At 38.1% G+C, this 18,094-nt stretch overlaps 1 protein-coding gene across 3 annotated transcripts in view; it reads right to left on the bottom strand.

The window, feature by feature from the left end:
• L2HGDH (L-2-hydroxyglutarate dehydrogenase) overlaps positions 1-18,065 on the bottom strand; it is a 43,335-nt gene extending 25,270 nt beyond the window's left edge. For all 3 annotated transcript variants that reach the window (XM_029952458.1, XM_029952459.1, XM_029952461.1), the window contains exons 1-4: positions 17,879-18,065; positions 14,049-14,164; positions 13,188-13,339; positions 6,736-6,867 (exon numbers count right to left, since the gene is read on the bottom strand). In XM_029952458.1, coding sequence (XP_029808318.1) covers positions 6,736-6,867; positions 13,188-13,339; positions 14,049-14,164; positions 17,879-18,018 — 540 coding nt within the window. In that variant the 5' untranslated portion in view covers positions 18,019-18,065. The remainder of the gene's footprint in view (positions 1-6,735; positions 6,868-13,187; positions 13,340-14,048; positions 14,165-17,878) is intronic.
• Positions 18,066-18,094: the final 29 nt, after the last annotated feature.

Here is an 18,094-nt window from a genome sequence, read left to right as displayed (position 1 = left end):
TTAACTTTGATAGATAACATGATTATCATTTCTTACCAAAAATTCAGTGCCTAAATTTGATGTTGCAAAAAGTGTCTAGTCAATAAAAGAAATAATACTAGCTAAGTAAAAAAATCTCCATACTTAGGAAATAATTCTCCTCTAGGGGAGTTAATTTTGCTGGACTCTTCTGGCTGCTACATTGAGTTTTTCATTTTTCTTCCTCCTTTACCATACCTGACGGTGAGTCAAATTCAGAGTCAAATTCTGTATCACCATATGATTTTTCTAAATAAACTCCACTAGATTTTCCCAGTAGTAGATCATCTGTCATGCACATTCAGTGAAGACTCAGAGTTGTTCTATTTACAATGTTTTCAGAGCATTGATTTAATTTGCTGCAGACTCTAACTTCAAGACTACAAATACTGAATGGAGATTTTATGCAGTTAACGCAAACTTTCTCTTCAAGTAATATGAGAAATTAATAGCCTGAGTTTTTTGTTATTGTTGTTGTTTTGTGGGATTTTTTGTTTTTGTTTTGCCAATCAAAACATGCTCAAACTCTATAGCCGAATGATCTACAATCATACTCATTTTACTTTTTATAATAAATGTTGAATGTGTGTTGGCCTTTTCTTATTCTTAAGAATAAGAATAGAGGGATGCCTGAATGACTCAGTTGGTTGAGTGTCTAACTCTTGATTTTGGCTCTGAGATGATTCTGGATTCATAGGATCGAGCCCTGCATCAAGCTCCATGCTGAGCATGACGCCTGCTTAGAACTCTCTCTCTCTCTCTCTCTCTTGCTCTCACTCTACCCCCCTCAACCCCTCTCCCAATCCTGCATGCCCTCTCTCTCTCTAAAATAAATTTAAAAAGAAAAAGAGAAAAAATAGAATTTCATACAGCAAGTATTAACTAGATTCTGGTGAATTCTTGGAAAAACCCTTACTGTGTATATGAGTGTATCAGTTCTCCTAATCAACTTTCCTAAGAGGGTGAAAGCCTGGTTTCTGGTACAACTAATGCCCAGAAGCTGAGTGTGACTCGTAAATGTTGCCATTCTCTTGTCTGGCCAGCATGGAACTGCAGTTTTACAATAATATCTGATAGTATATTTTAAATACCTTATTCTTGTAGTCAGTCCCACCCCTACTCCAATAATTTACTTGCCTAGCCTTTAAAAGTTTTTAACTTTGCTACCCATCCCTGACCGTGATTCCAAATGTCCAGATCACACTAGCAGTAAGAGGCACACAAAACACACTATAGTCTCTTGTCACAAATTGAAACCAACATTTGGCAAACTTCATTCTTACTTCCAGAGTATGAGATCATTTGCCAAACACAAAAATCATTCCTTCTGTCTTAATGTAGTAGATACAAGTTTAAGATTTTTATATAGACCTTATATTGCCTGACCACTTCCAAATTCACAAGTCAATAGTTATAATCCAAAATCAAACTATAAATAGTATTTAGGGTACAATGACGTTGGAAAAATTAACTTAGGATAATAACAAGAGTTTAGTTACAAAAACTTCTGAATTTGTATAAAACTATATGGCAAATAAGATAACAGAGGGACAAAAACATGCCGTAAAAGTGCTTCCTATCAATAGTTTTTTGGAATCCCAAATATCTGCCTTATTCATCTTATTTTCCTACTAACCAGCACAATGCCTGACACACAAAAGGGCCTCAAACATTTACTGAACTTCTGAGGGCTGTCTTTAAACATACTAGGGACCCTTTCCCCTTTTCTACCTTCCTTTAAAGGTCTCCTTTTTTTTCTTTGTCTTTCTAGTCTTGGTTTTGCTCCTCCTCATGAGATGTTGGTGTGCCCCACTCGACGTGTATGTTGGGTAAAGTGAGTCACTACTGCTAAGCAATCCAATACCCTGGCACAGAATGGGACTGGTGGACAGGCTGGCTATCAGCTTGGAGGCTGGGCACACCATACAGGTTAGCAGGTCAGAGCCTGAAATCTGAGGCCACCGCAGGTCAGGTGGCTGGAAAAGAATCAAGCGAGCAGGACACAGAAAGTTGGAAGTCAGAAGTCAGTCAGTAGGAGAGAGGAACAGATGAATGTGTGGTTGACCAACAGTATTAAAGAAAAGGCAGCAAAATCAGGAAAGCTAAGGTAAGAGTGAGCCTAGGCACAGAACTGTCAAGAGCTAAACTCCAAAGTCAAAGTTTACAAAAGCACTAAAATTTTTTCCAAGAAGGAGATGCCTAGATGGCTTAGTCAGTTAAGTGTCCCACTTTGGCTCAGGTCATGATCTCGTGGTTTTTGAGTTCAGGCCCGCGTCAGGCTCTGCGCTGATAGCTCAGAGCCTGGAGCCTGCTTTGGATTCTGTGACTCCCTCTCTCTCTGCCCCTCCCCTGCCCTCTCTTCTCTGTCTCTCAAAAATAAATAAACATTAAAAAAAATTCTAAGATGCTCCTCTTGGGGTATTTTTTTTTAAGTGTTTTTGTTTTGTTTTGTTTTTTGAGAGAGAGAGATAACGTGCATCGGACAGGGGCAGAGAGAGAATCCCAAGCAGGCTCCACACTGCCAGTGCAGAGCCCAATGTGGGGCTTGAACCCACAAACCAGGGTATCACAACCTGAGCCAAAGTCAAGACTCTTAACCAATTAAGCCACCCAGACACCCCTATTAAATCTTCTTTTTAAAGAGACCTGGTCCAAAAAGAGACCTATTAGAGCTGCTCCAATAAATTGTTTCTTTGTGAAAAGACTGGAAGAAACAGAAATGACCCCATACCACAGAAATCTTGCCCACTAGTCCTGTTGGGAGCAGTAGGGTTGAAGGACAAAGGACAAATTCACTCAAGAGACCTTTATGAAATTTAACCAGACTGTATTTTCCACTATATATTGCCACCACAAAATATATCTAGCCACAGATAATTACAATATGGCATTATATAAAGTGTCAGATAATGCTAATGTGGCATTATATAAAGTAGATAGCTCTGCAAAGGCCTCAGAGAAGAGCAAGATGTACCTCCTTTGTAAGTTACACTCCTTACTCATCTTTCGAGCAAAGGTTCACCTGAAGGAGGCGTTCCTAAACTCCTGGATGAAGCTAAAAGTTTTTCCATACACTGATACAAAATGGAGTATCAGTTCTATCAAACTACTTATCATTGTATTAAAATTACATCTTCTGCTACACTGTAACTTTCTTTAGGTTGACCACCATTTCTTCTTCATCTTTTTTTTTTAATTTTTAAAAAATTTTACATTTATTTATTTTTGAGAGAGAGAGAGAGAGAGAGAACAGAGGAGGGGCAGAGAGAGAAAGAGACAGAATCTAAAGCAGGCTCCAGACTCTGAGCTAGCAGTCAGCACACAGCCTGACACAGAGCTCAAACCCATGAATTGTGAGATCATGACCTGAGCCGAAGTTGGAAGCTCAACCAACTGAGCCATCCAGGCGCCCCTCTTCCTCATCTTCTTCTTACCTGTAGTACCTAACACAGTATTTGGCACATAGTAAAGAAAATGTTGGTGGAACTGAATAGAAAAAATACCAGTTCTGAATCAGATCTGGAAGCAAGGGACTCTTTAGAAGCTGTGTGACCTTGGGAAAGTAATTCAATCACTTTGTTCATTTTTAAGACACAAAAATACATGGAGGTATGTAATTTGATGATCTACGTACACATAGCTCATCTACCTCATTCTGAGACCTGAAAAGATCACATGATCAGGTGCATAGCACAATATCTACCTTAATCTTTAACCTTATAATGTGTGAAAAGCTGTTTTTCTTTTTTTTTTAGACAGTAGAACACTTTGTTTAAATTTTGTTTTAACATTTATTTTTGAAAGACAGAGAGAGACAGAGTGTGAGTGGGGGAGGAGCAGAGAGAGAGAGAGACAGACAGACAGACAGAATCTGAAGCAGGCTCCAGGCTCTGAGCAGTAAGCACAGTGACCATGCGAGGCTCAAACTCAAGAACTGTGAATCATGACCTGAGCAGAATTCTGACACTTAAATGACTGAGCCATCCAGGAGTCCCAAGAGACCGTGTATTTTAACCCAACTTCGACTATACAACTAAAGATAACTTCAGAGAAAAATCATCTATTTCTACCTTGTCTTTTTTGCAAAAAGGATTTGAAGCAGCTTGTAAAAACAAGCAAGGAACACAAAACAACATATATGAGAGGTGCCTGAGTGGTTCAGTTAGTTGAGCATCTATCCAGCTCTTGGTTTCAGCTCAGGTCATGGGAACCCAGCATTGAGCACACTGACTGGGAGACTGAGTCAGTTAAGTATCCAACTTTGACTCAGGATTCATGAGTTCAAGCCCCCCACATCAGGCTCTCTGCTCTCAGCACAGAGCCTGCTTCATATTCTCTGTTCCCTTCTTTCTCTGCCTTTGCCCCACTTCTCTCTTTCTCAAAAATGGGTAAATGTTAAAAAAAAAACAATGTTTTAAAAACAATTTATACTAGCATTACATATTGAGCTAGCTAAGTATATGAATTGGAAGGAAATAAATAATTATTTGCAGACAGCAAAAAAATTTATTGTAGACAAACTATTAGAATAAATATGTGAATTTAACAACCAAGAGGTACGCAAGGTGAAAAATCAATTACATTTTCAGACATTTGCAACATACAAGTAGAACATGAACTTTAAGTAACAATACTATTTATGAGAGCATCAAAAAACATTAAATACTTAGAAATGAAACTAAGAGATATGAAAGACCTCTACACTGAAAATTAGAACACATTTTTGCAATGAATTAAAGAAGATATAGATACACGGATAGCTCTACGATGTGATGGACTGGAAGATTAAATATTGTGAAGATATTAATTGTGTCCAATGGACCTAGAGATTCAATGCAACTTCCATTAAAATCACAAAAGGTTACCTTGTGGGGTTTAGCAAATTAATTCTATATGGAAATACAAAGATCCAAGAATAGCCATGACAATCTTGAAGAACAAAACTAAATAAATTACTGTACTGGTATTTTAACCTGCTAAAATGCTACAGTAATTAAGATACTATGGTAGTGGTAAAAGAAGAGACAATGCAACAGAACAGAGTCCAGACATAGAGCCCACACATACAGTCACCTGATACCACAAAGGTAAGACTGCAGTGCAGTGGAGAAATAATGGTCTCTTAGATAAACTGTGCTGGGTCACGTGGTATCCATATGGGGGGGGGGGATGTACCTTGACCTCTACTCTCATACAATGGACTATTGTACAGCAAGGAAACTTATAACTACAACTAAGTCTAGTCAAAAAATGAGTACATACTATATGATTCCACTTAAACACAATTCAAAAACCTCTGATGTAAAAAGTGAAGAGAGTGGTTACTCTTAAGAGAAAGGTATTTATAGGAGGGGGCTTGAGGAGAATATTGGGAGGCTGTTTACGAGAATTCATCAAGCTGTACATTTATGATTCTTGTTGTATATTATGAATCAATAAAAAAAAGTCCAAAAAATCAAGGCAGAGAGAAAATGAGAGTAGAAAGACATAATGAAATGAAGAAGGAAATTAATACAAAAAATAAAAATGGATGTGTAAGGACCTAAACATCTGGCAGGAGTGGGGCACAAATGTGTCTCTCAGCTTCCCTGGAAGCCAAGGTAAACACAACAACACCATCAACGAAATGATTCAGTGTTCATTGGATAAAAACAAGCCAATTGTGCTCAGAAAGAACACTATTCTTAGAAATGAGGTCTGAGGAAAATTTCTCCTGAGGGTTTTCAGAGAGAGATGTTGTGTAACAAAATGAACAACCTATGTCCTTGACCACATCCTAACAGTAGAGGCCGCGGTGTCACAATGACCTTCTCCTTAGGCTGATGCCATAAAACGAAAGCACAACCCAAGGACAGAAATTTGGGATCGGGGAGTAGGACAGGGAGAGAAAACAGCGTAGTGCAGGTGTGCCACTATGTGTGGGAATAAATGGTCTACATATCCTTCAGGATTTGGCTCATAAATTGTGTTTTTATCTCCCATAAACCAAGCTTTTGATAAGCACTGCCTGGCAGTGAGTTCAAAATCACATTCTCTAGGACAGGTACCTAGAGTTCTCCTATTATCTACTGTCAATAAAAGGGGGGGGTGCGGAACAGGAGATGCAGCCATTCATTGGAACAGTCAGTGGAACTGGGGGTTGGACTGACAGCCTCTGAAAAGACTATCAAAAAAGCTGATACGCAGAGTAACTATTAAATTATTTTTCATGTCTCTTTCATAAATGAAAGAAAAAGATCTGCTCTCCCCATAGCATGTTCTAAGCAAGAAGCTCTACAACCTACCCTCCACACTCAGGGATACTATAGCCACCCTCCTCAAAAATTTTCAGTGGCTCCCCATGCCTACTAATTTCAAAGTTATTAGCAGGAATAGCAGGCCCTCTACACAAGTCTAATCCTGCCTTTCCAGTCTCCTCTATTATCTCGCCCTACACATTCTAGGATTCGACCACACCTCACCAATGCCTTCCCAACATGCCAGATGGTCTCAGACCTCATTGCCTTTGCTTTTTTAATTCAGATCTGCTATTTTCTCACAAGGAAAGAAGACATTAGGTGTTCAGTTTATGGCAAGCCCTCTTGTGTCTGTCACCTACTGTCACAGAGGCAGTGATACTTGCCTCCTATAGGTTCACCCTCAGCCTCCATGTCACAGGACTGAGCCTTAAATGAAAATGTCCCTGTGAGCTGTACGTGGAGTTGATAAATCACTTACCCTACAGTATGGCTCCTTCTTTTTTATATCCTCCTGTTGGATTAGCCTTAAGCCCTGAACGCCATTCTGTAGGCCTCTCTCATATAAGGCCTGAAGTCTGGGAATTTCTTCCTGTTCAACAGCTACTATAAGCTTAAAAAAAATAAATAAATAAAAGGATAGAGAATATGGAGAGAGTTAAACATATGACCAGCTATAAAAGATACAGTCAACAGGAAATCATAAATTATTGCAAGATTCAAATTCAGTTGATTTTTATCTACTTCTCTCTTTCTTCATGACCTCAATTTCCTCCTCCACTAAAAAAAAGGTATCTTAAGAAAACTGCATTAAAACAAATTTTCCCCAGAAGTGAGATGTAGCCTCAATTTCCACATCTGCTATCATGGTTGCTACGTGAATCTTGGTGTCAGCAACTGTTATCAACACCACTCCCTCAATCCCCCAGGGGAGAGAAGTACAAGTGGCTTAGTCTTTATAATTAAGAAACAAAAACAAAACAAACAGAAAAACAGAATGGCCTCCTTATTTCTATAAGAGAATGTAAAATATCCATACATCAGAAAGTCAGTAGTATTCAGTATAACAGGATATCACTAAGAGAAAAAACTATCCACTTAATTTCCTGCAATAAAGTATATTATAAAGTATTTACTAATGCATTCTACTGCAGAGGAAAAAAAAACATTAAATTAATCAACTTTATTTATGATTCTTTTTCATTTTATTTCTATGCAAAGTATCTGTTTGAAGTAATTTCTTCCTTAACAGCTACTAGAAAATAAAAGCAGAGATGCATATTCACAGGTACGTTAGAATTCACGAATTGCTATTTCATAGCAAGAAGTCACCAGAATTTCATGACACTATACTTTTAATCAAGGTGTAAAGGTTATTTAAATCAACAAATAACCTCAAAAATAAAAGTAGAATCAAAGAACACTATCAGGAAAGTGAAAAGACCACTCACAGAATGAGTGAAAATATTCACAAATTATATAATTGATGTTATCTAATATTCAGAATATATGAAAACCCCTTATAATTCGTACATAAAAAGCATAAATGCAGTTTTATATCTTACTTTTTCTTCACTTAACACCATGTTGGAACCATTATTCCACATCATTTAAAAAAATCTTCATAGCATCTTTAATAGCAACAATAAACTTTTACTCTTAAAATTTACATGGAGAAGATTTATAAGGGAATATCATGAAGAGCAGTATGGCAACAAATTAAATCCAAATGAAATGGAAACATTCATAGAAAAACACAAACTTCTGAAACTAAAGAGGAAAAAGAAAATCTGAATATGGCTGTAAGAAGTAAAGAGATTCAATTAGTAACTGTAAAACTTCCCATAAAAAAAAGCTCGGGCCCAAGGGCTTTACACATGAATGTTACTCTATGTTTAAAGAAAAATTAATACCAATTCTGCATAAACTCTTTCAAAAAAGAAAAGAGGAGAGGCACCTGTGTGGCTCAGTTGATTAAGTTTCTGACTTCAGCTCAGATCATGATCTCACAGTCCATGAGTTCAAGCCCCTGTGTGGTGCTCTGCGCTGACAGCTCAGAGCCTGGAGCCTGCTTCAAATTCTGTGTCTCCCTCTCTCTGTCCCTCCCCCTCTTGCACTCTGTCTCTCTCTCTCTTAAAAATTAAACAAACAAACAGATGAGGAGGGAATACTTCCTACGTAATTCTCTGAGGCCAGTATTAGCCGGATACCCAAATCAAATACAGATACCAAAGAAAATAAAACTGCAGACCAATGTCCCATACAAATACTGATGCAAAAATCCTGAAGATAACACTAGTAAACTGAGTGCGGTAAAATAAAAAAATTATACATTGTGACCAAGGGGGATTTATTACAGGATGCAAGATCAATTTAACATTCAAAAGTCAATTAATGTAATACACCATACTAATAGAATATAAAAACAACTGCCCTCAACAGAAATGGAAAAGATGTGAGAGAAAATCCAACACCCTTTCATGATTTCAAAACAAAACAAAACAAAACAAAACAAAACAAAAACAAAACACTTAACAAACTTGGAGCGCCTGGCTGGCTCAGTTGGCAGAACATATGACTCTTGATCCTCTGGAGTTGTGGGTTTGAGCCCCCTGTTGGGTATAGAAATTACTTAAAAATAAAAAGCCTTAAAAAACAAAACAACAAGAACAACAAAAAACACTTAACAAACTAGCAATTGAAAGGAACTTCCTCAATCTGATAAGGGGCATTTGCAAAAAACCTACATATAGCTAGCATCATACTAAATAATGCAAGATTGAATGCTTTCTCTCTAATCAGCAACAATACAAGGCTGTCCTGTTCACTACTTCTATTCAACACTGTATTTGCGATTCTACCTGGGGAAATTAGGCAAGAAAAAAAATATATATAAGGTAGCCAAATTGAAAAAAGAAGTAAAATTATCTTATTTGCAGATGGCATGATCCTGCATATAGAAAATCCTAAGGAATCCACACACAAAGAAACTATTATAATGAGTTTAGCAAACCTATAAGAAAAAACTATATAAAAAATCATGATCTATACATTAGCAATAAATAATTCAAAGTGAAATTAAGAAAATACTTCTCACAAAACCCTCAAAAAGAATGAAATACCAAGGAATAAATTTTGCAAAAAAAATGCAAGACTTGTACACTGACAAATACAAAATATTGGTGAAAGAACATAAAGAAGATCTAAAAAAAAAAAGGGGGGGGAAGACATTCCCATGTTTATGGTTTGCAAGATTTAATATTGTTAAGATGGCAATACTCCCCAAATTATCTATAGATTCAACACAAACTCTATCAAAATTCTAGCTGCTTTTTTGGAAAAACTGCCTAATCCTAAAACTCATATGGAAATGCAAAGGACCAGAAGAGTCAAAATAATCCTGAAAAAAGGACAGTTAGAGGACTCACACTTCCTGATTTCAAAATATAATCAAGAGTCACAGTAATCAAGATAACTGTAGTATTGGCATAAAGATCGACATACATCAATCAAATAGAATTGAGAATCCTAAACATACCATTTTACATTTATGCTCAACTAACTTTTGATAAAGGTGTCAAAACAATCTTGACTGTTAGAATCAATAGAAAGAACAATCTTTTCAGTAAATGGCACTAAGACAACTGCATAGCTACATGCAAAAGGATTATTTTGAGGCCCTTCCTCACACTATATGTCAAAATCAATTTAAAAGTGATGATAGGGGCGCCTGGCTTTGGTTCAGGTCATGATCTCACCTTTCGTGGGTTCGAGTTCCGGGTCGGGCTCTGTGCTGACTGCTAGCTCAGAGCCTGGAGCCTGCTTCAGATTCTGTATCTCCCTCTCTTTCTGACCCTCCATTGCTCACACTGTCTCTCTCTCACTCTCTCAAAAAAAAAAAAAGTGGTCATATACTAGAAGTATAGGTGCAGAGCTGGGGTGAAGGGCTCTGCTTCTGGTGGCAGAATCTGGGGAAGAAGCAGGAGTCCAGCTGTGAAGGTGGTAAGCCCCCGAAATAGCCAAAGAAGCAGGCCAAGGAAATGAACTAGTGTAAGACCCTACCCTCTTGGGTCAAATTGGACCCTAAAATACCAACTATTGTTTCACTCGCTCATAACCATTCTGGTAAATAATTAAAGGTTGAGCAAATGGGCTCTGGAAAGACCCTAAGACTATAACTCGATATGGTACATGGTGACCTACTTGTTTTTCAAGAATCTGTTAAGCAGCCCCACCCCTTTACTAAGACCTGGCCAAGGCAAAGTCCACGGGTGAAAGTCACCTAGTCACTCCCTTGCAGCATCTTAGGTGTCTTACTATGATTGGTCATTTTAAAAGACTAAGAACTTTAAAATAATAGGTTCCCACCAAAACTAATGTCTGTGTATTACAATATAATTGGCTACAATGAAATGCTGTAAATTGTAATTGGCTAACTACATGATGACCCATTTTGTCTTGCCAAAACCCTTAAAAACCCTGAGCTCCTGCTTGGTGGAGCTCTCTTCTGAGGATTTCCAGCTACTCAGGAGGGAGGGGCCATTCAGTGAACTAAAATAAACCCATTAACCAACTCCATTTGCGCTCCTGGATTCTACTCTCCTTGACTCCATTGGGGAAAAAAAGGTCTAACACTAGGAAGATAAGTCATTCAAGCAGAAACACAAACAGAAGAAACTCAAGGGGCTAAAAGCCAAGGCTGTAGGAAATACTCTTCTGGCTACAGTTGGAAGTGGTGATCCTTAATTCCATTCCTCTTTAAACATCTGGATTACCTGTCACAGTATCTGTTAACACCCTCAGCTAGAATAAAGTGTCCTCGTGGATGCTGCTGTACATTTAAGAATAAAGTTTTGTAAAAATAAAAAAATAAAAAATCTTACAGTGACTCATCTTCTCTTTAGTTCTTCTCTCTCAGCTATTTCTACCTTAGTGCTGAAGTCAGAGTAAACCCATCCCAGGACCTTGCCAAAGTCTGTCCTTCAATCTTTGATCTACCCCAAATTCTGTACCACCTGGAATTAATAAATCAACTCACTGGGGGGAAGGGAGTGATCAGAGATCTAAATGTCAAAGCTAAGGATATTATAAAGCTTTTAGAAATGGAGGAGCAATTTTTTATGATCTAATGGTAGGCACTGATTTCTTAGATATGATACTAAAAGCATTAGCAACAAAAGAAAAAAAGATAACTGGACTTCAGCAAAATTAAAAGCTTTTGTGCTTCAAAGTATATCATCAAGAAAGTAAAAATCTATGGAATAGGAGAAAATATTTAGTAATATTTAAAATATTAACATTAGTATTATAATTATCATTACTATTGTTACTAGTTTATTTTGTACATAAAAAATATTTTAGTAAATATCATATAGCTGATAAGGAATCGTATCCAGAATATATAAAGAACACATACAACTCAAGAATAAAGACAAATAACTCAATTTTAAATGGGCAAAAGATTTGAAAAGACATTTCTCCAAAGAATATAACTGAATGTTCAATAAGCATATGAAAAGAAGCTCAATACCATTAATTACTAGGGAAATGCAAATCAAAACCATACTGACATATTACTTCACATCTACTAGGATGGCTAAAATAGACAAAAACAGGTGTTGGCAAGAATGTGGAGATATGGGAATCCTCATTAATTGCTGATGGCAATTTAAAATAGTGTACAACTTTAGGGCACCTGGGTGGCTCAGTCAGTTAAGTGTCTGACGTGGCTCAGGTCATGATTTTGCAGTTTACAAGTTCGAGCCCCACATCGGGCTCTGTGCTGACAGCTCAGTGCCTGGAACCTGCCTCAGATTCTGTGTCTCCATCTCCCTCTGCCACTCCCCCAATCATACACACACACACTCTCTCTCTCTCTCTCTCAAAAATAAGTAAAAATCATTTAAAAAATGTTTAAAAATAAAATAGTGTAGAACTTTAAAAAGTTTGACAGCTCCTCAAGATGTTAAACTTGGAGTTACCATATGACCTCAGAATTTCACTCCTAGGTATATATCTGAGAGAAATGAAAATACATGTCCATTCAAAAAAGTGTACATAAACGTCCATAACAGCATTATTCATAATAATCAGATAGATTATTCATAATAGTCAAATATGGGAACCCACATGTCTGTCAACTGATAAATAGGTAAATAAGCTGTGGTATAACTACACAATGGAATATAAAAAGGAATAAAGTACCGATTCATGCCACAAGATAAACGAACCTTGAGACATTATGCTAAGTAAAAGAAGCCAGTCACAAAAGACAACATATTGTAGGTTTCTATTTATAGGAAACTTCTAGAATAGGCAAATCCACAGAGATATATTAGTAGTTGCCAAGAGCCTGGGAATGGTAGGAATAGGACGTGAGAGGTATAGTCAATGACCATTAATGCATAAAAGTTTCTTTTTGAGGTTATCAATATATTCTAAAATCAGACAGTGGTGATAGTTGCATGATTTTATGAATATACTAAAAACCAAATTGAACACTTCAATAAACGGGTGAATTGTATGGTATACGATATATAAATTATATGTCAATAAAACCGTTATTCTTTAAATTACATGAAGTTAGTCATCCCATTCTTTCTAAAGTTATTTCCTAACATTAGACTTTGCAAATTACATAGATATAAAGAAAGAAAAGCCATTAAAAAAAATCAACGTTAGGGGCGCTTGGGTGGCTCAGTTGGTTGAGCATCTGACTTGGCTCAGGTCCTGATCTTGTGGTTCGTGGGTTCAAGCCCCACACTGGGCTTTCTGCTTAGATCTCAGAGCCTGGAGCTTGCTTCAGATTCTGTGTCTCCCTCTCTCTCTGCCCCTCCCCTGCTCATGCCCTGTCTCTCTCTCTCTCAAAAATAAATAAACATTAAAAATTTAAAAAAAAAACATTAAACATCACTAAGAAAATAAATGCCTTACCTTGCCACATTGCTTGTAGGAAATTCCTTTTTGTTTACAATACTCATAGATGAGGGCTGCACCTTGTACACATAATTTAGCTTTTAGAGATTCAGGTTTATAATAAATTCCACTATGTATGACACCACTGTTATGTCCAGTCTGGTGAACAGCTACCGGACAAGAGAAACAGTATAAGAGAAACTATACAATGTATACAAAACCTACAAAGTGGAGGAACATAGTTGAAACTATTAGAGACCACATTATTGAAGATTTCTGCCTGAGTTTGTTCTTTTAGGCAGGGCACTGGCAACTTCCTCTAGTAGCCATACCTGGTGTCCAAGTCACATCCCCCCAGGCCATCTTTGACTTCATTTACAACTCTGATGCACAAATCCACTCCTCATTACCAGAAAACTGGTGCACAAACCCACCTCTCACTACAGGCAAACCCACTATGGCGCTGGGTATTCTGCCCCGGTGCCTTTTGTATTGTAACAAGATTACAAATCAACATCCCTAGGGGCAATCCTCAGCCTGTAGAAACACTAGCTGATGGATAAGTGAGCACAATCCTTGGAAATGCTGATGTTGCGCCTCAGAGGTTCCAGAGGAATCAAGCTCACAAATGCAACCTTGATAACATACCCTCCTGTGGCTTTTCCTCCTTGCCAGTTTACTCTCCACACCCCCTCACTTCTGCCTCCCAAACAACCTCTCAAATAAATCACCTCTACTCAATTTCTAGTCCAAGACTCTGCTTTATGAAGAGCCCAAACAAGGGTACTATCAACGACATTCAACATGAAAGATTCAGAACTGAAAAACTGAGCAAGTATTCGGGTTAAGCCCAAAGAGCAACATTGATAATATACATACCTAAACCTTTCTCCTTTTCCAGAACACCAATGGAAAGTGCTGGATGTCGCAGGATGAGTGCTCGGGCAGAGGCAAGGCCCACAATTCCGCCACCAATAACGACTACATCAAATGAGCTTTAAAAGAAAGTCATCTTTAAAGTATTGCATGTTTACAGAAGATCTCATGAAACTTTGTGTGCATAATTTTCATCAAACTTTTACTTTGTAATCATTAAAATCAAATATTTATTGGGCTTTATGCTATTGCCTTCTCAAAGGAAACAGACTTTAAGAGTTACATGCATTGTTGGGTCAGTAGTATAAGCAACTGCACCCAGTATTGCAGGGTAGCTACTTCCTAAGCCTCTCTCAAGCTCTAAATCTCCACCGCACTCTGCCTGGGCAGTGTTTACTGTGTTAGGTATCACACTCTTCTCTACCACCTATTCATTCAAAACTCAAGTGGAGTATTCTTGAGGATAAACTAACACATTAGGTCCTTATGACTTAGGTCCTCCAGAACACTTACATCTTCAATGTACAAGCACTTTTTTCTACTGAGAAGGAAACAGCAAGAATTTCAAACCTTGGGGAAATAACTGACCCAGAAATAGGCTTAGACTTTTAGCCATCACAAATCCAGATTATACAATCATTTCAAAAATTAGGAAGGGCATGTATAGTCTAATTCAGCAATGAGAAGCAGAAAAGATTACCTTTAGCACCTACTTCATGTCCAACAAATCTAGTTTTATATGGCTAATCTTGCTTTTTCTATATTCCACCTATTTCACCTCCTGCATTAAATTATTTTGATGCAAATCCTAAACATCATCTGTAAATATTTCAATGTTATTTCTAAAAGGCCTCCTGAAAACATACACACAATACCAGTATTCTAATTTTTAAAAATTTATAATAAATTATTATATTATCAAATATTCACCATAAAACCTTTAAAAGAAAACAAGGGAAAAAACCTTTGGGATCTCGGGTTAAGTGAATAGAAGACACCAAGGGCATGATCCATATAAGAAAAATTGGTAAACTGGACTTCATCAAAATTAAAAATTTTGTTCTGCAAAAGATTTTGTTAAGAGGATAAGAAGACAACCAACAAATTGATTGCAAGCCACATATCTGACAAAGGATTCATATCTAGAATATATAAAGAGCTCTTATCTAAGCCATTTAGAAAATGGGCAAAAGATAGGAACACATTTCATCAAAGAGGAGAGATATACAGATGAAAAATAAGCACATGAGAAGATGTTCACTACCATTAGTCACTAGGGGAATGCAAATTAAAACTACAGTAAGAGGTCACTACACCCCTATTAGAATGGCTAAAATTTAAAAAGTGGTAACACCGAATGCTGGTGAGAATAAGGAGGAAATGGATCGCTCACACATTGCTGGTAGGAATGTGTAAGAGTACAGCCACCCTGAAAATAGAGTATAGCAGTTTCGTAAAAAACTAAACATGTATGTTTGCCATTGTATAACACACCCCACTCCTGTTGGAAAATTGCTTTAGGTCTTGATGTTGGCACAACTTCCTTTGTTCTGTTCTCACTTGTACATAGGAAAAACAGATCTTTGGGCTTGTATCTTACCCAATTTGAGCCACATCATTGATCTCTCACTCTTCCTCAGAGCCACTCTCTGGATTGTTGAAGGTCTCCCACTTAAAGGATATAATGGTCTCTTTTTGAGTCCCAAATATGGACTCCACTCATCTCAAGTCTCTCTGTAAGGGAAATTCTAATATTCAGAACCTGGATGCCAGGTGCATGACTTCATGTTTTACACTTCCTTGGGAACCTCTGGTGTACTCTTCTGTTATAAATCAATACTCAATATTTCCCAATGGATATTCCTTTTATGGCCCTATGTTAAAAACCATGCCTACAATGAAAATAAAAAACTAAGCATATGCTAACTAAATATGTCTTAGCAATTACACTCTTGGGGATTTATCTCAGAAAAACAAAAACTTATGTTCATACAAAAACCTGTATATAAATGTCACAGCAGCTTTATTCATAATAGCCCCAAATTATAAACAGTTCAGATATCCTTCAACCGGTGAATGGTTAAACAAACTGTAATACAACCATACCATGAAATGCTACGCAACAACTAAAAGGAGCCCATTGTCAATACAGGCAACACCATGTATGAATCTCAAAGACATTATGCTGTGTAAAAAAAGCCAATCTCATAAGGTCATGTACTGTGTGATTCCCCTTATACAACATTCTCAAGATGACAAAATTTTAGAGTTTAGGGAATAGATTAGTAGTTGCCAAGGATTAGGAAGGGTGAAGAGATGGGATGTGAATATAAAGGGATTGATAACATAAGAGATACCTTTGTGGTGATCAAACATTTCTATATTTTGTGGTGACAGTTACACAAATTAACATGATTGAATTGCATAGAAACACAGACACACAAATGAATGCATCTAAAAACTGATAAAATCTGAACACAGTCTGGATTATACCAATGTCCATTTCCTAGTTTTGATATTGTACTATATAGTTAAGTAAGATGCTATCATTGGAGTAATATAAAATCTGTATTTTTGCAATTTCCTGTGGTCTACAATTATTTCAAAATAAAAAGTATAAACAAAACCTTCACTAAGTCTCCCTTCTTCCCTTAAGAAAAACATTCCCAAAATAATGGTCTACATACCCGCACTATGTATCCTATCCCACTCTAAGCCCCCTCCAACTAACACACAGCAGCCAGTCAACTTTTGAAACCTCAACATTTAATCACTCCCTCTTCTTAAAAACCCTCTAAAAGTCTCCCAATTCTTTTAGAATAAAGTTCAATTATGTAGTTAAAATCAAATCAAATCCCCGTTGTGATGTAGCCTGTCTCCAGGATCATTCCACACCATCTCTGCTCCACTAAGCTCCAGCCACATTCATCTTGCCCACCTTCTAGTTCTCAAAATAGCCAAGACCTTTCCAGCTTTAAAACCTTAGCATAGGGGCGACTGAGTGGCTCAGTAGGTTAAGTGTCTGACTTCGGCTCAGGTCATGATCTCCAGGTTAGTGGGTTTGAGCCCGCTGTCGGGCTCTGTGCTAATTATGGAACATGCTGCAGATTATGTCTCCTTCTCTCTCCTGGCCCTCTCTTCTCATGCTCCGTCTCACTCTCTCTCTCAAAAAAAAAAAAAAAAAAAAAGTAAAAAAAAAATTAAAAAAAAAAAATAAAGCCTTAGCATAAGCCATTTCCTTCACAGAGTGCAGAGAAAGCCAGTGGTTTCTAATGTGACCTCCAAACTTCAAATCACAGGACACTTACTTGTTGCGCAGGCTTTGACTAGTAACTGAACTGCTTCTCACAGGGCAACTCTATGCAGTGTTTGCCAGGAACTGATTGATTTAAGAACGGTTTCAAATCTTACAAGAAACACCAGGGATGCCAGCTAATTAACAGTATATTTGACTGCTTAGTGTAGTAGGTCCTTTAACCCTTAAAACCACCACCTACGAGAGAGACTATGATCCTGCCCACAACTGAGCCTTTAAAGGAGTTTAAGTAACCCACCCAAAAATTGAATACTAAGTGGAGGGGTAGTATTCAAAACCAGAACTGCTCCAGAGCTCCACTCAACACTGCCTTATTCTTTTCATCTGTCACACGAACACAACCAACGAATTCTACAGGTTAACTCCTGGGATCTGAGGCTGCAGCCAGGGCTCCACAGGACCCTGACCTTTTCTCACGCCCGGGACAGGGAAGTAGAGCAGGGGCAGAGGTCCAACAAGAGGCACCTCCGAGAGAAGCAGTAGCACAGGCGGCGAGGGCAGGCCAGCGGCTACTCACCGGGTGCTGGCTGGGCGACCACCTTGGCACAGCGGCCAGGGCCTCCCTGGTGCCGGCCGGCACGCGGAGGAGAACCCCCCGGGGAAACTCCCAGCGACCCAGCCGCAGGTGCCGCGGAGGTAGCGCAGCGCCGGGACCATCGCCTGCGCCCCTCCCCTGTCCCCTTTCAGCCCCCGAGGCGGTCCCTTGAGCCGGACGCTGCAGGGCTCTCGGTGC

This window comes from Suricata suricatta, chromosome 9 (genome assembly GCF_006229205.1).
Source record: "Suricata suricatta isolate VVHF042 chromosome 9, meerkat_22Aug2017_6uvM2_HiC, whole genome shotgun sequence".
Taxonomy (NCBI): domain Eukaryota; kingdom Metazoa; phylum Chordata; class Mammalia; order Carnivora; family Herpestidae; genus Suricata; species Suricata suricatta.
The sequence above is the reverse complement of the archived record's forward strand: the minus strand, read 5'-3'. Positions and strand labels throughout refer to the sequence as shown.